This window comes from Mytilus californianus, unplaced genomic scaffold (genome assembly GCF_021869535.1).
Source record: "Mytilus californianus isolate M0D057914Y unplaced genomic scaffold, xbMytCali1.0.p SCAF_6, whole genome shotgun sequence".
NCBI classification, from domain to species: Eukaryota; Metazoa; Mollusca; class Bivalvia; order Mytilida; family Mytilidae; genus Mytilus; species Mytilus californianus.
This window is the reverse complement of record NW_026262712.1, coordinates 100,083,552-100,105,993: the sequence shown is the minus strand read 5'-3', so window position 1 is coordinate 100,105,993 and position 22,442 is coordinate 100,083,552. Positions and strand designations below refer to the sequence as shown.

General features: G+C 31.9%; 1 protein-coding gene and 1 long non-coding RNA gene across 2 annotated transcripts in view; both read left to right on the top strand.

Annotated features, from left to right (window-relative positions):
* The first annotated feature begins 3,018 nt into the window (after positions 1 to 3,018).
* Positions 3,019 to 22,442, top strand: part of LOC127704235 (receptor-type tyrosine-protein phosphatase gamma-like) — a 30,522-nt gene continuing 11,098 nt past the window's right edge. Inside the window, exons 1-9 of the mRNA XM_052208189.1 lie at positions 3,019 to 3,239; positions 3,530 to 3,617; positions 4,600 to 4,676; positions 6,758 to 6,794; positions 8,228 to 8,325; positions 9,288 to 9,416; positions 9,689 to 9,837; positions 11,343 to 11,478; positions 11,978 to 12,127. Of these exons, the coding sequence (XP_052064149.1) occupies positions 3,030 to 3,239; positions 3,530 to 3,617; positions 4,600 to 4,676; positions 6,758 to 6,794; positions 8,228 to 8,325; positions 9,288 to 9,416; positions 9,689 to 9,837; positions 11,343 to 11,478; positions 11,978 to 12,127 (1,074 nt within the window). The 5' untranslated portion in view covers positions 3,019 to 3,029. The remainder of the gene's footprint in view (positions 3,240 to 3,529; positions 3,618 to 4,599; positions 4,677 to 6,757; positions 6,795 to 8,227; positions 8,326 to 9,287; positions 9,417 to 9,688; positions 9,838 to 11,342; positions 11,479 to 11,977; positions 12,128 to 22,442) is intronic.
* LOC127704244 (uncharacterized) lies at positions 12,274 to 21,423 on the top strand. The gene is made up of 3 exons (XR_007983197.1): positions 12,274 to 13,825; positions 18,113 to 18,208; positions 20,287 to 21,423. It is a non-coding gene; the product is annotated as an uncharacterized LOC127704244 (long non-coding RNA).

The following is a 22,442-nucleotide window of genomic DNA, read 5'->3' as shown; positions in this document are numbered from 1 at the left end:
AGAGAGTATAACTGGTAAACCTTACCTGTATTTGCAGGCCCCAATAGGGTGGTTTTCAGAGCACCTAAAACATTCATGTTCAAATTTACATGCTGCCCCATAAGAACACCTGCCTAAGTTGTAACCCTTGCATGGTTCTAAGAATCTTTGTACCTGTTCAGATTCATTATTGTGGACATACTGTGATCCCTTTTGATCCCCAATAGAATGATTAGTATCTGAATGAACAGTTCTCTGAGGAGTAGAGACGTACAATACCCACAGCTCCATGTCAAGCTCTGCCCACGACGAGTGAGGACATCTTGCCTTACGAAGGCGGTATTTTCATCATATATGGCCCAACCTGAGCCATCACCTCTAGATGAAGCTAGTCGAACGTTGTACATGTATTTCAGGAACTCTTGTCCTTTATTAGGCCATTTTTCTAGCATTATATCCATAAAGATGATGAAAGCAGATGTTCATACGTGCATACTTGTGATGGTGCTCTGTTTTTGTGGAGTTATAATTAATATCCCCCCTTTTACTGAAAGATCGCCATTTAAATGGGCGTCTGTTGCTTAATCTTTTGCAGATTTAAGTAAAACATGTAAATCAAGATATTTTCCGGCCCAATTTTTCTCCTTAATTTTAACTGGTATATGGGCACCTACAGGGTCAAAAACACTTGATGTGTACACTGGCGTTACACTTTCGTGTACGAGGTCTAAAATAAGACCCTGTGAATAACCCCTGTTACAATCACGTAAACCTGTTGTATTATTAAACATACCGGTAGTAGCTATATGTTGTCTTGGTACTGGGTTTTGGTCAATTCCAGCCATCTCAGGTTGGTCTCTGCCACTGTCCAAAGAAATACTGCACGGAGCCGCCTGAAATTGTATCGTCTCCTTGTCCCTGCTTCTTAATTGTTCTGGTAGGGTCATTCTTTGCTGTTCTGTTGGCTCTGTTGTGTGATCTGACAGATCCTCTCTCCTATTTTGGTATAACGTCGTTTTTGTTAGTTATGATGCTGTCCCTTGTGTTTTCTTCTTTTTATTTGGTGATTGTCCTGTAGTTCCCTTAGTTTTCTTTGTTTTTTTTTTGTGGCTTCATGTTGTTCAACGATTAAATTTTAGCTAACTATGTTGGCAGCATTTGCACTTTGTTGACAACGCATGAATGACGTTACGAAATGACGTATTATGAAAAGTGACTAAATTCGAAAACAATTAGGATTTATTCTGGGAAAAACGGAGTTCTACTTTTATTAAACCGGTTTATCCTAATATGATAAAGTTAATTAGTTGAAAACGTTCATTGTAGAGGCCAATACAGCTGGATCAGTAGCTTCCCTAGCTGGTGGTGTTGGAGGAGGTATTGTTGTGTTAGTTTGCATTGTCGTGATCATAGTTGTATATATAACGAAAAGGTAATTAAAAAAACATGGTTAATTGAAATTAATCTATTGCAACGCTTTTTTTAATCGATCTCTAGTTTTTGATTCTCTAGAGAATATATTGTCTTTAAAAAATGTGGAAGGATTGCCAATGAGACAACTTTCCACAAGAGACTAAATGACACAGATATAAACAACTATGGGTCACCGTTCGTCTTTTAACAATGAAACAATGAACAAAGCCCATAGCGCATAGTCAGTTATAAAAGGCCCCAATATAACAAATGTAAATCAATTAAACGAGAAAACTAACGGCCTAATTTATGAACAAAATAGTTAACGAAAAACAAATATGTTCATCTATCATAATCAATTTTGATTAGTTTCGTATGAACAATGCGGATCAGGACGCTTTAAGTTAAAATGTTGTCATATGTTTTTTGGTTATTTTTTAATATTAGAGTACGTAAGTTTATTCTGACGGTCTACGATTTAAGACACATTAACTGTTTTTAATTTCACACAGGTTTGAATATAAGTGAACGCGTCATTTTTTTTTTTATTTATTTATTTCTTATTTTCGTACAAAAGTTTTTTTTATATAAACTTAAAAGTTAGGAACCACTTTATTAAGATAACATATACAAAGGCTAAGCAGCCCTACTTGTGTCACCTGTCGGGTTGAGATGTAATGAGTTGATAATAAACATGGTACGTTTGTCATCTTTATTGGCTGTATTCATAATTATGCATTATGCATTAGAGTGAAAATAATTGATTTCCCTTCTTATAATAGCAAAAGACGTAAACCTGCTGATGATAGATTATCTACAGAAAATCAAGGACTTCAGTTTGCAGATACACCTGTATCATTACGACAAGGTATATGCACAAAAATATACTTCCACGAGAAAATTGTTTTAATTGTTAAAATAAAATGACATACACATAAATAAAAGGATATCCATCTAACCTCGCTCTCATAAATGATAATAATAGTAATTGAATATTTTTTAACAGCAACCTTTTTTTTCCTTTTGTATTTCCTTGCAATTTTTGTATGACCTTTAATCTGTGGATCACATCTATCATTTGCTTTACAAATATGTGATTCCAGATTTGTAATAACAGGCTGATGAGTATGTATGCCAAAACCATATTTATTCATCTAACGCATATCATTTCGACATTTGAAAATGAGGATCAAATAACAAATTGTTTTACTTACAGATATATATGTCCTGGCAGATTAGTGTTATCAGTTGATATATACAACTGGTACTCGACATACAAATGTGTCGACATGAGGCAACGGACGACACTTCATCATAATTAATAGTTGTCTTAATATTACAATTTTTATGTTTTGATACGTTTAAACATATGTTTTTCTAATTTGTTTTGACAAAGAGTTATGATATTAAGTTCGTTTCTTATCGTTACACATATTGTGAAATGTATTGCTTGTTCATATGGTAATAAGCACTGAGCATGGTATGAAAGATAAATTTCCTAAATGACTCGCTCAAAGTTATCAGTTGGCTTATATCGTTTTAGATACATTTATGTAGGACAAAAATACCTAAATCCATTTCATTTAAAAGTATTGATTATAAGTCAATGTTATATGTTTTAAGATCACCAAGATGGGATGTATATCAATATTGGAAGAGCTAGTCGTCAGTCATCTTCTGATACAGATGACTTTATTCCTTCCAAAGCACCAACAAGAGAAAACGATTTAGATGAAGGCACCACATATCAAAACTTACCTGATATATTGACTACCGTTAAAATCGAAGATTTAAAGGAATACATTAAACTGAAAGATTCAAATGAAGGTCTTCAGTCCGAGTACAAGGTATTTGTATATGGGGAGAAAATTTTATTTAGAAGAAACTAATAGCTGCTGAGTGTTTTAAGGGAATTATACGATGTATTATGGGTTAATGTATTTCCATTAAAAAAAAGTTTTCAAGATTATGTTTTTTGTTAGTGAACCTCCCCAAGACTCTGCATGTTTAAATTACGAAAAATAAAACACTTTACTATGATATGCAAATTGACTGCATTTTCCGCATATTTCACAATATAATAAGGCAAACATGTATATATTTCCACAGTATTCTCTTAAACAATTTCTCTTTACAGACAATCCCTTACGGTCCACAACACCCTACAACTACAGCTCAACGGAAAGAGAATTTGTTAAAGAACAGATTTAAAACAACATTTCCTTGTACGTGTATATTTTTATAAGTTTCTTACAAATAACGTGTTTCCATGACCTCTGCCGACGTAAAGCTAGATGAAAATTATTAATACAAGCATGATCATATAATTTTACGCAGTAAACATTCAATATGTATAAATGTATAAAGTCAAATTGATGCGGTACAGGGTAATCGGTTGTATCTATTCCTTAATAATTCTAAGCGAAAATATTAACATTTAAAAATTAATAACTTTTTAAAATAAGATACAGGGACACATCAGTCAAGTTAGATATTATATAGTACTTAAGTATTCTGTTTTAAAAATTGAAGTTGAATGGTGGCATGACCATCATCGAAAGAAGTTTGTCTGTACTACTACTCGTCAACGTCATTTTTATCAAATTTAAGAAAATATGGAAGCTTTTTTTAATATTTTGCAATTACATATTTCCCTGGGTTCCAAAAGTCATGTAATTGTAAATGTTTACACAGCAGTTATAAATAAATGAATAGAACATTTATTATAACCCTACGTCAAATCACTGGCTTCAAAGTTGACTTCTTTGACCCGCCTTGGGTACACAAAATGATTGCCTAAAGCCGGAAAAATGTAAAACGACTATTTTACTTATACAGTTTCTACACTGCAAATAGTAATTATGTTTTGCTGGGACAAATAATACAAAAATAAATTTTGACAACTGCAGTAACTATACTTTGGTCATAAAAGAATGGGACTTTTTTTTTATATATATACATAGACTATATGAATTTGACATTAATCTAATTGCACACTTTTATTCTAATTTTTCTATATGTTTCTGCTTTGTTATTATTTTTTCTTAAAGTATTTAATCTGTTATGAACATTATTCTTGATACTGTATCAGTACAAATAAAAAGCAACTGGCAAGGTTTTTTGTAAAGGCAATTTTTTTCTAAAAATTATGTACATTTCTGACCAGTAAAAATGTTTTCTGTATCTTCTATATTTTTCTCATTGCAGATGACCATACCCGAGTAACTTTGCACGTTACTCCTGGATCGTCGAATACAGATTATATCAATGCAAATTTTGTTGACGTAAGTGAATATTTCAGTGCAATCATTTTTATCAACTATGATGAATCAATAAATGTCTTGAGTTCTTTTTTCTATAATTTGCTCTAGGGAAAATTAATTTTATTAATAACTTTCAACCAATATATGTCATATTCTACGTCATACCTTCATAAACAATTACATGTTTAAAATTCTAATCACGATTTTCGTTTGTTTATTAGATTTTATTTTCAAACTGTGTTTACTCTCATTATTACATCATTAATTTTTCACAGTGAGCCATTATCTATCCCTATCCTTTTACCATACCCGTGATAGTTTTCCAGTTTATTTTCTTAGATGTGTTATTGTTGATATTTTGTAATAAGAATGGACTTTTGTTTGCCATTTTCTTTTTTCACGTATTTCAAAGAACAATCAATTTCTCTATATATGTTTTATAAACATAGGGTGATAAATATCATTAAATATGTATATTGGCAAATTGCTATGAGATTAAATCGTGATGTGCCTAGAATTACATTTCTTGCTAAAAATGTAATAACAATACGTTTACATATACTTCGAGATTAGTTCAAATATGCCTTTTTTTGTAAATTACAGATAGTAGTCAGACTCATAACCATATAATGCAATTTTTGGCAAAGTGTACTGAATAAGCATGCGTTTTTTTTTTAATATTATCTCATCATTTACATACGCTAACGTTATGCTTATGATTATAAATTGTTTCTTGTAAATCATTCAAGATGATTATGTCGTTATTTGAACTTACTGATAAAAAAGCATACTTACAGAAAGAACTGTGATTTTGATAAGAAGTCCAAAATTATAATTTAGATAATAGACATAATGGATAAGAGTGGAATCCTAAAAAAGATACATCTCACCCGATGACTTTGTGGTATCTTGTAAAAGAACCAACAGTTATCCATGATTGTAACCATGTTATTTAATTATTTAAGGTTCAATAATATATCTCTCTTATTTCTCTTTCAACTGTTAACAAAACTTATAAATGATGGATATTTTCTTTCCTATAATAGAAAAATATCAGTAAAAGGTAAATAATAAAGTATAAAACAAAAATAACTCTAAGTTAAGTAAAAAAATAAGTGGAGGAGGCCATAAAACCTGAGAAGATCAAATGCTCGAATATATAAGCAACTATTTGTAGCTTTGTATGTGTTTATCGATAAAAAAAACATAGATAGAAATTGAAATATTTCTAAAGCAAAATATAATGTCAATATTTGATATAAAAACTTCAGACAATAACTTTGAGCGACATTTTATTACAAAGAGGATAGTTTATTTGATTGTTAAATAAAAGCTTTTACCTCGTAAATCTAAAAAAAAACATTACCTCAATGCTGGAATATATACTAAATAATAATCTAACAACCCTTGTATATGATATTTCAATAAAGGCCGTTCATTGTCTAAAAAAAGAATTGTTCAAAATTCCTTTAACATTTCTGAAATAATTGATGTTTGATAATCGATTTTAAAATTTCACGGTTTTTAAATATCTTAAGAACATTTATTAACCTCAAAGATTTATCACACAAATGATAGAATTCAATTTGATCACGTACTTTCTGTTAAAAATATTAAGCGCATGCAAGTACAAAATGGGAATGTGTATGCCAGGTGTTTTTGATGTATACAGACACCACAAGTGACAACAGCTTTTTCCTCTTTCGTGTTAATTCTTTTATTTTTTTTTTGATGCGCAGTATGGTACATGTAATATAAACATGGACTGTTTTACTTTTGTTATTATTGCAAAAAGATAAACCGTCGTGTTAATGACGTTTATTTCTCGTCTACCTTTTGTTAACGTATAATATATCATAAAAGAATATAACGTAAAAATTGTAAATCCCACTCGGAAGAACAGAAAAGTTACAAGTGACCTTCAAAATTAGTTTGTTTTGTCGTATTGGTAGAAACGGATCTTTTTTTCATTTTTTGATTTTATAGTTTTTGTATTTGGTTGGCAAACTCACTTTCATAATTGTCATCAATTATTGTGTTTTTAAAAAGTATGATAACCTTTTAGATTATCCTCTTAGCATGTATATTGTTTATACTTTTAGGGTTTTGAGAGAGAAAACTGTTATATAGCATCGCAAGGTAAATTTAAGTGTGTGTCATCCGTATATGTTAATTGCATAAGAGATGATTTTTTTGCACTGCCCGTTACATTAACAATAGTTTTAAAAAACTTCTGTACCCGGGTAGACTCATGCGTACATATATATATGGTGATGGAAATTTTGCTCTTTAATTGTTTGTGCTACGTATGTCACATCCTAAGAATTGTATGACGGTGAAATATGTTTTTCAAATTTGTTAATGAAGAGTTCAAAAGTGATCATGACCAAATGATAGTTTGTTTCTTTGTGTGAGTATCGTTCTAAAACTTGGTAAAACTCATTCAGTGACGGATCCGAAGTTGTAGATTTCAATGATTAAAGTCTTTTAATCCGGAAATGTTTTAAACCGTGTATCCGAAATAGTTAACATTTATTACGTCTTTAGTCTAGTAATTTTTTCTGTTTTCTGCTCTTTGGTCGGGTTGTTGTCTCCATGACACATTCCCCATTTCCATTCTTAATTTTATAAAGTATGATTATTAACTTTTTGGATTTAGAAAATATCGATAGCTGACTAATATTTCAATGTACGCTAAAAATAAAATGTTGACAAATTGTAGAAGCGTTGATCGAAGCACATTTTAATATAGTGCAGAAATATGTATGATGTCATTTTGTTAATAAACTGTTATGCTTCAACCATGAAATTAAGTGTTGAATCAAGCGTTTGAATTATTTTTTTTTTTGTGCACAAATTTATAATTGTCACTGATAGAACATGTTGTCATAGCTGTCAATTTTATACGGCAATATGTTATGGGAGTACCTAGCAATTTTGTCAGACCTGATGATAAAAATTACGAATTCTTATGAAGCATACATTACTGTGCGTATTGCTATGTATTTCTTTATTCTAAACTGGCTAGAATTGGGAGAGTGTTGAGAACTCACAAAACATGTTTAACCCCACCGCATTTTTGCGCCTGTCCCAAGTCAGGAGCCTCTGGCCTTTGTTTGTCTTGTGTGTTTTTTTTAATTTTCGTTCATTTATATGTATTAGAGTTAAGTGTGACGTCCATTTTCACTGAACTAGAACACAATTGTTTTAGGGGACAGCTGAGGACTACTTCCGGGTGCGGGATTTTCACGCTGCGTTGAAAACCCATTGATGGCCTTCGGCTATAGTCTGCTCTTTGGTCGGGTTGTTGTCTCTTTGACATATTCCTAATTTCCATTCTCCATTTTATGTAATGGACTCTAATATAACATAATATAGCATACATGTTATGTTATATGAGCGGTATGCGGTATGGGCTTTGCTCATTGTTGAAGTCCGAACGGTGACCCATAGCAATTAATTTCTGTGTCATTTGGTCTCGTGTGGAGTGTTGTCTCATTGGCAATCATATCACTTTTCATTTTTATATGTATAATGCCGTAATGTTTTTAAAACGAAAATTAATATTTTAGGACCATTAAAGCATACATTCCATGACTACTGGACAATGATCTGGCAAAACAACACTAGGACGATCATAATGCTGACCAATCTGATTGAAGGGACAAAAGTAAGAAATATCAATATTGTGTGTATGGTTCATCGAAAAGCATAACTTTTATTGTTAAAGGGAATAAGTAAGTTAGTATTGTTCAATGCTAGAAATACTCGTCACAAAACTAGTAAACATCTTTGAAATCCGACCATTATTTGTATTAATATACTTAAAAACCGCGATCTTACATGAAAAGCAACAAATACCAGTGTTAAAGTATTTATTTGACTTGTTTGGAGTTAGTTCAACGACCATCCATCCTTGAAAAAGTCCACAATTTGGGTCTCTTAGTGCTTTTGTTTACATATAGGAAAATGTTAATAACCGGAAAACAAACAAATTCGTCTTTTTTACCACAATTTTTGGGATTAATACTATGCTGAATTTTTTTTAATATTTCATAGTGGTTAAAAAATGTTAAATGAATATTAATCAACATTATAGTTAAATGTAAACATCATCTATAAAAAAAAAATCATACAGGAAATCATCAAAATTTTAATCTTACATTACGTGAAATCAATGTTGATCCCAACATTAAAAAAGAGGCGAAAGATACCAAAGGGACTTTGAAACTTATAAGTTAAAATAAACAGACGACGACATGACAAAAGTGAAGGAACAAAGGTCAAATAACTGTATACAAAACACAACTAGAAAATAAATACTGAGCAACACCAACCCCATCAAAAACCTTTGATGATCTCATGTGCTCGGGGAGGGTAAGCAGATCTTGCTGCACATGTGACACCCTTCGTGTTACACCTATTAAATAAGATAATGAATTATATAAAGTGATAAGGAATCACAAAATTATGGAATGGTAATTGAATTTTCAAGTTATTTCACTTTTCGATATAGTTAGTTCTATTACCATATGAACACTATAAAGCAGACAAATATGTTGGATGCATTATTCTCCTGTGGGTTAATGATAAATGACGAATGTTATTAACATTGTCATATTTGTCTTGAAGGAAAAATGTGGTAAATATTGGCCTGAAGGAGGAAAGCCAATGGTACTAGGACACTTTATTCTCACACTGCAGTCAGAAAAAGAAAGAGCAGCTTATATTACCAGAGAAATATCTGTTGAAGATAAAAAGGTGGGCGTTTTATTTCACTATCTACTGCATAAACTTTATGATGTTTACCTCGAAAAAAAATATTTCATGCCTCTTTTTATTCTGTCTCCCAACCAATTGTCGGAATACGCATCTGGTACAGTAGATTTAGTACCGATATACATATATATACTATCACTTGGTCGATACCTCTGCATGTGAACGGTAAGTCCCCGAGGTTATAATTATTTAAAGTATTTTTATTTCACCTCTTATGAGGGATACTTAATGTATTATGTTTATTTCAACTTTAGACGAAGCAGAAACGGATTGTTATCCAGTACCATTTCACAACCTGGCCTGATCATGGAACACCAGATCCTCTGTACCTTGTATTGTTTCATAAACGTGTGATATCAGATCAGTCTGATGCTCAAAATGGCAAACTTCTTGTGCACTGCAGGTAATTAATAGAAGTTCCAAACATTATTACATATATGTGGTTAAAAATTATACAGGTATGATATATACAAACGTTCATAATCTTTCATTTTATTATTATACTTAATTTTTACTAGTTTGTTAGGATTATACCTTACAACTCTTTGTACCATAATCTCCTTTCTACCAATTCATTTTCCGAACTTTTTACCAAGCAGACCCGAGTAAGTATTTTAAGTGTTGTGCGCACTTTAAGTAAATTAAATGTTAAACGTTTATTGTTTATTCGTTGTCTAATCAAGTCTTAATCTCGCAATTAGTATTTTGTATCAAAATCTTTTCTATATAAAAAACGAAGAAGTGATATGATTCCTAATAAGAAAATTTCCACCAGAGATCTCAACATGTAGTAGTAATCAACTATTGGTCACTGTATGGCTTTCAACAATGAGCCAAACCCGTATTGCATAGCAAGTAGTAAAAGACCCAGTATTACAAATGTTAAATAATTCAGCCATGGTGTTTTCAGTTTATTTTCGACTTATGAGTATGAATGTCCGTATCTTTCAACTTTTTTTTTAATACGAGAAAAGTAACGGCGTGATTTTTGTACAACACAATAAAAGTAAAAACAATATGACATACAGCAACAAGCGACAACCACTCACTTGGGACGTGCACATATATAGGTAGATGCTTTAAACATATTGACGGGTGCCTTACTCTCCTAACCTGGTACAGCAATGCAACATCCCTACACAAAAACAAACTATACAAAACAGTAAAGAAAAAAATTTGATAAATGACAGCCACTCAATAACAGGCTCCCGACTTGGGACAAACACATATGGAAAAATGCGGGGTTAAACATGTTTACGGGCTTCCAACCCCTCCCCTAACATGGGACAAAAATGTAACAACTCAATATCAAAACAAATTATGAAAATCAATTGAAAACGGTTCAACTCATTAGATTGATACAAAGCATAAAAACCAACTAATAAAACATACAATACAAAATGTACTGATCTGAGAGTACTTGAGAGTTACTGAAAGCTAGTTCAAAGCCATGTTGATTGGAATCTTTCCTGAAGTTATATAAATGGTTGGGTTTTTTTTTAATTGAATTAATAAAACGTAACTATTTGCTACGGGCACCTGTTATTTATGTTTTGGTTGGGTATTGCATCTTTGTTACCGGTAGTTGCATGTTTGTGTCAGTACATAAGCGAAATAAACTTTATATATTAAATGCAAATAAATCGTTACCCCTCAATAATCGGAATGAAATAATTTATAAGATTTTAGCTCCTCCACCATATTTTAAAATAGTAGAAAAAACAAGCTATGTAAACGCTATGGCAAGTAATTAAACATGTAAAACTTAAGCGCTACAGATTTTTTTAAAGATTGTATTCCCAAAAAATCATACTTATCTCAAAATCTCATAACTTACCCTTACAATTTTACGTTATGAACATAGGAAGTTTAGATAGACCATCTTACGAATAAATTTAAATATTTCAGTGCTGGCATTGGAAGAACAGGAACATATATTGGACTAGACGCTCTTTACGATGAGGGACGTGTCACCGGCTGTGTCGACATTGTCAAGTTTGTAAAGAAAATGAGATACAGTCGAATGAATATGGTGCAGACCCCTGTAAGTCTCTTTACATTATTTTGCAAAATTGTTTGAAGAAATAAGCTTAATTGGTTTATCATATTCATAATGTATTGTGTACTTTATGTTGTATCATTAAGATATAATACAACAGCGAAGAAAAATATCTATAACATAAAAATAAAGAGATGTGCTAAGATTCCAAATGAGACAACAATCCTCCAGAGACCAATGGGCATTGATGAAAGCAAACACTGCAAAGCACATCATTCAATAATACGATATTAAGCTCTACAGGGACCAGGCATGATAGTATTTGAAAACTTCAAACGAGAAAAAACAACGATCTGAATTTATACAAAAATAATAGACGATAATAAAATATGACAATTATTTTTTGTTCTTACAATGGGGAAAAAATTAAATTGATCTACGAGACATAGATATCGATGAAATATTAGTTGAATAGTTAGGGTTATAACATAGAAAGAATACAGAATAAGTTGTAGCTCATGTCACAAAATGAATATGATTTTAGGAACAGTATGTGTGTTTACACTATGCCTTGTTAGAAGCTTTTATCATGAAAGATACAAATATCAGAAAAGAAGAATTTGGAACAATTTGGCGGGAAATACAGTCTGATAAACAACCAATTAATCATCAAAAACTGTACAAAGAATTTAAGGTAGGGGGAGATTAGTTTGCCACAAAAGCTTTGTTGACAGAACGCAGTGATGAATACCAAACAGAACTTTTAAACACGGGACAATAAAACTCTACCGTGAATTGTGTAAAATCAAAATCGTTACTCGTTACCGTTTCTAATTAAGAGCCAATCCGCCAGAAAACCATGCAATATTCAGAAAATCGTCCAAATCGACAATCACAACTTGACAAATTTTTATACATCATCTTAATCCTTGACATAAAATAAAAGAATTTGACCATTTAATTTTTCCCAGAATCGTATCTATTTTTAGTAACAGCCTCATTTGCATAATTCTGTAAATTCATAATGAAACAAAGGAAAAATCCAACTTTTTTATGCCTTTTAAGAATGACCCAGAAGCATATTAAATGGGGTAGTTGAGTTTTAAGAGTAATGTCAGCTGAAACTCATCCATTTTACTATGTTATGATCAATACAAATGAAAATTTAAACGATTTGGCACATTGCCAGGAGCAGGGACACAAAGGCGGGGTTTTTCATACATGAATTTACGTGGTTTTCATTCGCTTCTATCTTGCAAGACCCATTCCGGATTTGTTTGCAACTTATATCGGTTTTAACTATGGGGTATGTTTTAAATCAAAACAAAATATTAAGCTTGGCAAATGACTATTATATGTTAATTTATGCCTTGGAAGAATGGTGATTTTAGTCCCAAATTGACACATTTTGATTTTGATTTTAATTAAATTCTAAACACAATTGGTACTAAACTGGCTCATAAAATCATTCGAACAAGTAAAATCAATTTGTCTGAAAAATGAAATAAGACTATTTGTACTGCAAGTCCAAAAATCAATAAATTGTCTGAAACCAGGGAGTCCATCTTTTATGCTCTTCCATTGACTTATCTCCCTTGGGTAAGATCTCAAACATGTCAGCTCCCAGTGATGGTTTGGCAGACAAATGTTTACAGTGAAGTTTGTGACTTTAATAATCTAGGATGAGCATATGGGCTATCCCAGCCTTATACATCTACATATTACAAACTATTTAAGATATCTGAATGCACTAAAGACCAAAATAGCATTTCCAAAAAAAATAATTACTGCCAAGAAATTTGACAATCATGACAATAATTTAGTGAATAAACATGATAAATATTGATTGGAAAAATAAGTCCATGAACAGCAAAAAGTGTTTTTAGATTTCAACGAGCAAAACAAAAGTATTCTAAATCATTCTTTGTAAAAAAAAAGTGAGCGAGTGGAACCACCTTGCTCGCACCAAAATTGAGATTGAGAGTGTCAAAACTGCTCTGGCGCACCATCAATAAATCAACGAAACTCTCTCTACCGTGGTATTGAAACCAGCATTGGTAACCAAACATATTCATACAGATACAGACTACCATTCATCTACATTTAAATAGGAAGTCTGAATAATTCTGAAAACTTATGATGGTGTAGAATTTCCAACAGGACTCCTTATTTTATATAAGACAAGGAGTGGTTTATTTTCCCATGGTTGTTACATCATCTTGTCTTTGAATATGCTCGAAGTACAGGGACTTTTATGGAATTCATTGACATGATAGTCAAGCAAGATGTCAACATCTCGTCCAACCCTCTTCCAGCAAAGCCAAAGCTGACCAAGGATCTTCACCCTTTCAAAACAGGCTGTATACAGGACGAGTTATTCCAGTAGGAACAGGTACAAATCTTACAATCAATTTTCATTTGTTCAATATAGTCAATCTGAAATTAGGGGACCAACAATTGATACATTAGCTAGATTAAAAAAAAGGGGGGGGGGGGTGGGGGGTGGGTGTTGAAGGGGCATGTGAATATTCTTTTACACCTGACCTGTTTCTAAGACATCTTATTTATTTCCTATGGCAAAGTGCAAGCAAATAATATATATCCGTATATACATTGTTCTGTCTTGGGACCATTTGATTAAAAAAGCAAGGGGGAGGGTTAGAATGGTCAAAATATTTATGTCCCTGTCAGATTAGGACAGAATTTTAATTTTCAAGCTATTAACCAGGGTACAATATATATTTATTTTCTGCTTTAAAAAATCAATTTATAGACCAGAATCATGATAATAATCAAAATCTATTTCAACATATTCAATGTTTAGCAGGTCAGGTTTTTATTCTCTTTCCCTAAGTTATATTTTCAGTTCTTACTGGAAGTTGTTCAGCTCTTTGTCTACTAAAAAAACTTTTATCTCGTGGAAAAGCCTCCTACAAATACATGTTTTACATACAACATACTGTACATGTAACACAAGACAACTTTATCCAGAGAATGATATTTTTAAGCTCACCGGGGCCCAAAGGGCCCCATGTGAGCTTATGCCATCACTTGGCGTCCGTCGTCGTCCGTCATCTGTCGTTGTAAACTATTTCAAAAATCATCTCCTCTGAAACTACTGGGCCAAATACCTTCAAACTTTAACTAAATGTTCCTTAGGGTATCTAGTTTATAAATTGTATCCGAAGTTTTGATCCATCGACAAACATGGCCGCCAAAAAATTTTTTTGCGGTCGTATAAAAATAGAACATAGGGGTCAAATGCAGTTTTTGGCTTATATCTCAAAAACTAAAGCTTTTAGAGTAAATCTGACATGGGGTAAAATTGTTCAATTGGACAAGATCTATCAGCTCTGAGATTTTCAGACGAATCGAAGAACCCATTGTTGGGTTGCTGCCACCGAATTGGTAGTTTTAACAAAATTTTGAAGTTTTTTGTTATTATTTTGAATATTATTATAGATATATATAAACTGTAAGCAGCAATAATGTTCAGCAAAGTAAGATCTACAAAAAAGTTAATATGACCATAATTGTCAATTGACCCCTTAAGGAGTTATTGCCCTTTAAAAACAATTTTAAACAATTTGTTCATCAAGTTTGCTAACATTTAAAAATCTTCTCCCCTGAAACTACTGGGCCAATTACCTTCAAACTTTAACTAAATGTTCCTTAGGGTATCTTGTTTATAAATTGTATCCGAAGTTTGTATCCATCGACAAACATGGCTGCCATGGCTAATAAAATGCTCCATAGGGCGCAGCTTGATACGACCGCAGAGGTCGAACCCTGAACAGTTGGGGCAAGTATGGACACAACATTCAAGCTTGATACAGATTTGCATTTGGATTGTGATTAAATATTTGACACAGCATAGGTTTCTGACACAGAATGAATGTGGTCTAAGAACTTAAAAATTTTAAATTGGACATTCACCTATTATGGTCCAATATCCAAAATCTAAATACATGGTTAGATTCAGCATATCAAAGAACCCCAAGAATTCAATTTTTGATGAAATCAAACAAAGTTTAATTTTGGACCCTTTTGACCTCAATGTGGACAAAGTTGATAACGGGGCCCAAAAATCAAAAATCTAAATACATGGTTAGATTCAGCATATCAAAGAACCCCATATATTCAATTTTTGTTGAAATCGAACAAAGTTTAATTTTGGACCCCAATTTAGACCAACTTGAAAACTGGGCCCATAATCAAAAATCTAAATACATGTTTAGATTCAGCATATCAAAGAACCCTAAGAATTCAATTTCTGTTAAAATCAAACTAAGTTTAATTTTGGACCCTTTGGACCTTAATGTAGACCAATTTGAAAACGGAACCTAAATTTAGAATCTAAATACACGGTTAGATTCGGCATATCAAAGAACCCCAATAATTCAATTTTTGATGAAATCAAACCAAGTTTAATTTTGGACCCTTTGGACCTCAATGTGGACCAATTTAAAAACGGGGCCCAAAATCCAAAAACTAAATACACGGTTAGATTCAGCATATTAAAGAACCCCAAGAATTCAAGAATAAAACCCCATTGAAATTGGTCAAGAAATAAGCAATTTATACGAAGTATCTTCTTTTGCACAATACTGTGCAATTAAATATTTCTTGCTATTGCGCAATACTGTACAATTGACAATTTCTTGCTATTGCGCAATATTGTGCTATTGGATATTTCTTGCTATTGCGCAATACTGTGCAATTGAAGATTTCTTGCTATTGCGCAATACTGTGCAATTGAAGATTTCTTGCTATTGTGCAATACTGTGCAATTGAAAATTTCTTGCTATTGCACAATACTTATTATATAATAATTTACACATCCTGTTTGGTGTGTATCTCCTACCATATCATTATTATTTGCTTTTAAATATAAATCAGAAATAACCAACTTAAAATGGAAAATTTTAAAAGAAAAAAAAAAGGAAAAAAAAAAAAAATCCCCCCCCCCCCAAATTTTTTGAACCCCCTTATGATTCATCACCCCCAAACTCAATCCCAGCCTTCCCTTTGTGGTATGGTACCTTGCAGTACAATTTCAGAGAGATCCATACACTTGAACACAAGTCATTGTCTGGAAACTAGAAAAATGTGTTTTTTGGCCCCTTTTTGGCCCCAAATTCCTAAACAATTAGGGCAATTACCCCCAAACTCAAACCCAGCTTTCCCTTTGTGATATGGAACCTTGTAGTACAATATCAAAAGATCCATACACTTACACACAAGTTATTGTCCTGAAACTAGAAAAATGCTTGTTTTTTGCCCCTTTTTGGCCCCTAATTCCTAAAATATTGAGGCAATTACCCCCATCATCAATCCCAGCCTTCCCTTTGTGGTATGGTATCTTGCAGTACAATTTCAGAGAGATCCATACACTTGAACACAAGTAATTGTCTGGAAACTAAAAAAATGCTTATTTTTGGCCCCTTTTTGGCCCCCAATTCCTAAACGTTTCAGCAATTACCCCCAAACTCAATTCCAGCTTTTCCTTTGTGATATGGAACCTTGTAGTACAATTTCAGAAAGATCCATGCACTTACACACAAGTTATTGTCATGAAACTAGAAAAAATGCTTGTTTTTTCGCCCCTTTTTTGGCCCCTAATTCCTAATATTTTGAGGCAATTACCCCCAAAATCAATCCCAGCATTCCTTTTGTGATATGGAACCTTGTGGTACAATGTCAGAGAGATCCATACACTAACACACAAGTTATGTCTGGAAGTTACAAAAATGCTTATTTTTGGCCCCTTTTTGGCCCCTAATTCCTTTACTGTTGGTACCATAACCCCCAAAATCAATCCCAACCTTCCTTTTGTGGTATTGAACCTTGTGGTAAAATTTCATAGAGATCCATTCACTTAAACTAAAGTTAGAGTGCGAAAACCAATGTGTCTTCGGACGACGCCGGACGACGACGACGACGCCAACGTCATACCAATATACGACCACAAAAATTTTTTTGCGGTCGTATAAAAATAGAACATAAGGGTCAAATGCAGTTTTTGGCTTATATCTCAAAAACTGAATCTTTTAGAGCAAATGTGACATGAGTTAAAATTGTGTAATTGGTCAAGATCTATCGGCCCTGAAATTATCAGACGAATCGAAGAACCCATTGTTGGGTTGCTGCCACCGAATTGGTAGTTTTAACAAAATTTTGCAGTTTTTTGTTATTATTTTGAATATTATTATAGAAATATATAAACTGTAAGCAGCAATAATGTTCAGCAAAGTAAGATCTACAAAAAAGTTAATATGACCAAAATTGACCCCTTAAGGAGTTATTGCCCTTTAAAGACAATTTTACACAATTTGTTCATCAAGTTTGCTAACATTTAAAAATCTTCTCCTCTGAAATACAGGTGAGCGATTCAGGCTCTTGAGAGCCTCTTGTTTAATGAACTTATAGGCCATGGAGACTAAAAAAATCAAAAGCATTGCAAACTTTTGTAAAGTTCAATTTTAGGACCCTACATGAACATTTTTTTTTTTGTACATGTATGTAGATTACTTATAGAGCCCTTTTTAAAAGAAAAAACATACATTTAAACTACATGCACAGTGATGCTACACTACCCTACATTTCCTGTCTGATATATTTTATTTCATGTAAAACAAAATTGAAGAATTATTTTATAGTTTACACTTTTTATTTGTAGGGCTATATATATGCAAGCAATGCTCAATTAAGATGAATTTTTGTAAAAGTGACAATAGCCAGGTCAAACTAAATACATGTATAGAAGAAGATATTGGTAAGTTATTATTAACTTATATATTAATTTAACTGTTTGTATAACATGGTAATCATACAAAGTATATGTAATCACTTATATAATAACATAATTATACAATTACATGTTATACATTTGTACATCAGTTTTATTAAACAGGTCTTTGTTAACTTGGTTTTCCCATTGAAAAATCACTTTGCTAATTTTAATTTGTAGTACTATATTGGGCGGCTCCTATAGTTTCCATTCAATAACTAACAATGACTAATGAACTGTTCATACATTCCATTTCAATAATTTATTTATTAATACATATTACTTTTACTGTTAAGTCTGTTTTTTGTGATATCCATTTTACGTGACTCTGTATTTATGTATCCCGTCATACTTTGAACGACAAAATTATTTTATGTCTACCTGTGCGAATTTCAAACGCCAGTACTTAAAACCTTCCATCCTTTATGGGTGGATTTTACATAGATATATAAAATCGTATAATATAAGCAAAATGAGGATGTTAAATTTGATGTATGCCTTTTTGTGCTTCTTTGTTACATTTGTTTGTTTTTATAGTGATTAAGATGATAACACAATGTTGACTGCTGTACCCCTATTTTTGACAATTTTACCTATTGTGTCTGTTTGTTTTGTTCACGCATCGTTGTCAATATAATGGAATTTGATGCGACTGTCATACAAGTGAGAGGTTTATTATCTAGCTATAAAACCAGGTTCAATCCACCATTTTCTACATACGAAAATGCCTGTACCAAGTCAGGAATATGACAGTTGTTATCCATTAGTTTGATATGTTTGAACTTTTGATTTTGCCATTTGATTGTGGACTTTCCTTTTTGAATTTTCCTTGGAGTTCAGTATTTTTGTGATTTTACTTTTTCAAATATAAAAGGGGGAGATTTTTATTGGTACTTTTGAAGATATTTCACCTGTTCGATTAATTGATTGGTTGTTGGTAATGCTAATGTCCAATGGCAAATAGTTCATGCATGTTTAGGACAAGAACAAATTAAAATAAATACATTATTTGGGTTCTTAATATGCTAAATCTAACAATGTATTTAAATAATTTAAGATGTTGCTATTGGGCCCCATTTTAAATTGGTTCACATTGATTTCAAAATGGTCCAAAATTTTTTTTCTTATTTCTACACAACTTGAATTCTTGAGGTTCTTTTGATATACAAAATGCAAATGTTTTATATTTAGATTTTTAATTTTGGTCCGGTTTTCAAATTTGTCCACATTTTAAAGTCCAAAGGGTCCAAATTTTAACAAAGTTTAATTTTAACAAAACTTGAACTCTAATTACAATGAATTAGGGTTCTTTGAATGATAAATAGAAATAATCAAATATCCTGAATATAAATATGTACTTAGATTTATGATTTTGGTCCCAGTTTTCAAGTTGGTTCAAATGGGGTCTATTGAAAATTGACATTAAGGAATTATAGCACTTTTGACATGCCAACAAAACAATGAAATTTTTTTTAAAGATGGACACAGCAAATAAAGGGTAAAATTTTCAATTTTGTTGAGTTTGATTTTAAAGAATATTGATATTTAGCTGTACTTTGACACAGAGAACAGATATAAATATGGCCACCATTTCAAAGATTGTCACTAAAAGCGGTCAAATTATCACCGTTGTCTGTTTTCAATGTAAAATTATATTGAGAGGTAATTTGACATGCCAAACCAAATGGAGGCAATTTTTATTGTTGTAAAGATGTTAAGGGCTATTTGGACATGCTTAAAAGGAGTGGATAATAACTATTCTGCAAAAATGATTTGGCTTTAGTTGGGAGAATTTTGTAACTGCATCTACTTACAGTAAAAGTTGTCAATTTTATTTCCTGTCAGTGGTATATATGAAATTAAAAAAAAAATGTGGTATGATTGCCAATGAGAACAAATGACATAGAAGTAAAGCTATAGGTCTTCATACGCCATATGGCCTTCAACAATGAGCAAGACCTATACTGCATATATATTCTGCCATAAAAGGCCCCAAAATAAGAAAATGAAAAAATATGAAAACTAACAGCCTGATTTATGTATGTATGTTTTGTGGTTTTCAGATCTAGCCTCGCAGCTAACCTTTCTGTCAGTGTCAACAACAACTGAACTTTCACAGCAGTCAACATCAGATTGGGAGACTGATAATGCTTCTAACAGAAACAATTTCAACCAACCAAACAAGCAACAGAAACTTTCCAAATTTAAAACATCAGTTAAATCTTCCATGGGATGATGTCTCAAAAAATAACAGTTCATCATTTATGGAGATTTTAATGTTATGGTTTTTCTTTTACAAGAAAGTTAATGTACACTTGTTTTATAGTAAAACCTATAGCCGTTCAAGTATAAAAAAACACATTCAACTTTATTGAAATTTGAAGACTCATATGACTTATTTTAATTCTGTTATCTCCGAGGATGTGATGTAGAGCATTATAGGTACAGTAATCTTAACAGCTATCCAATTTCATTCAAAATTCTTTATAAATTTTGCACTGGTATATATAGACTAAGTAATTTGTTTTTCGTCTAGTTATGGGATTATTTTTTAGAAGCATTTATGATTTTCATGTTTGTATTGACCACATTGCAGCAACATAGATATAGGTACCTGGCAAATCTTGCCTTGTTAGCATACTAGGCTCAAAGGGTCATAAAAAAATGTCCATCACTAAGTGTCTGTTAAAATCATCTGTTTACAGTTTTCACTTTTAAACCATCATCTTAATAACTTTAGAAGAAGTGTCATACATATATATATGTATACAAAATTTAAAAACTTTTCAATATATATATATATATATTGATAAAAACTATCAACATGACAAGATCTAAATACCCAAAATTTTTCTGAAAAATTGGACATAACATCTATGAGCTATTGTCCCTGAAATGTGTAAATTTACAAATTTTCACAGTTTTCTGCTACTATCCGACAACTATATCAATATATTATAAGAATAAATTGCAAAAGTGGTCAGAAGAAACTTTTTTTTTACAGTCTGAACTTATTCTGAATTGTTTAACTTCTAATTTAAATTGATTGCGTTTGAAATATGTGTTTTTTATCATTTTAGGTGCACAATTTGTCAATACGATCTATTTCGGCTCCTGGGAGCCTCTAGATTTATAATGAATAATTTGTATTTATGTATGATTATTTTCTTAATGTATTAAATGAAACATTAATTATTCTTTTCCATTTGTTGTTATACTTATTTATAAGTCCAGATCCTATCGTTTGTCAGTAGTTACAAATTAGACGGCAAAATTGAGAAAATTTGAATATGCAGGTTACCCCATTTTGTTGTGGCATATACCAGACACCAACATTATTTGCCGAGCTTGATATTTTTTTTGATTGGGTATATATAGTTATACTTTGCAAGTAGCTATGTTGTTTTACAATAATAAACGGGTCTTGGAGTATTTTGGCTCTGAAAGATGACCAAAATCAGCCATTTTGGACATGTAGCTAAATAAGACATATTGAAACAGTTAGATTATACATACACTTAATAGACAGCATTGTTAATTCTATGCATTCTTACACTTAAAGTGATGTATTACTAGGAACAACTATCAAAAAATTATAAATGTTACCATATTTTTTTATTTAAACCAGCGAAATATGCCAAAAAAGGCTTATTTTTGCTGTTTTCGAGCAATTTCATCTGTTAAAACATGGCGCTCAAAAAATATCCAGATCGGTTCAATATTTTCCCAAAAAAATTTGTGTGCTTATTAACATTACTAAGGTGCACCAATATGCCAAATATGAACTCATTTGGAAAAAGTGACATTCGGACGGTTTTGCATGGTTTTCTGGCAGATTGGCTCTTAAAGATGTTAGAAATGGCAAATATCTTGTAGGTTATTCGTAATAATGTAGAATCATGTAGATTGTTTGCACTATGCGCACTTGAATTTAACTTTTTATTACAAGACATGATTTACAAAGCAATATGTTTAGCATTGAAAAGACTTTTTATATAATTCTTGCTGCTCACAAGAAAGCTATTAAACCAAGAGTTAAAAATGGAGAAGTTGAAATTAAACCATCGTAAATTTTACGGACTCCATCACTAGTTGGTTGATTGTTATGGAATATCCATTTCACAGATGATAGCTGATATATTCCTTATGTCGTAACTACAATCCCGTCCCCTTTTCACGAATGTGACCTACCGAATTTAACTTGTTACCGGGTTTGTAT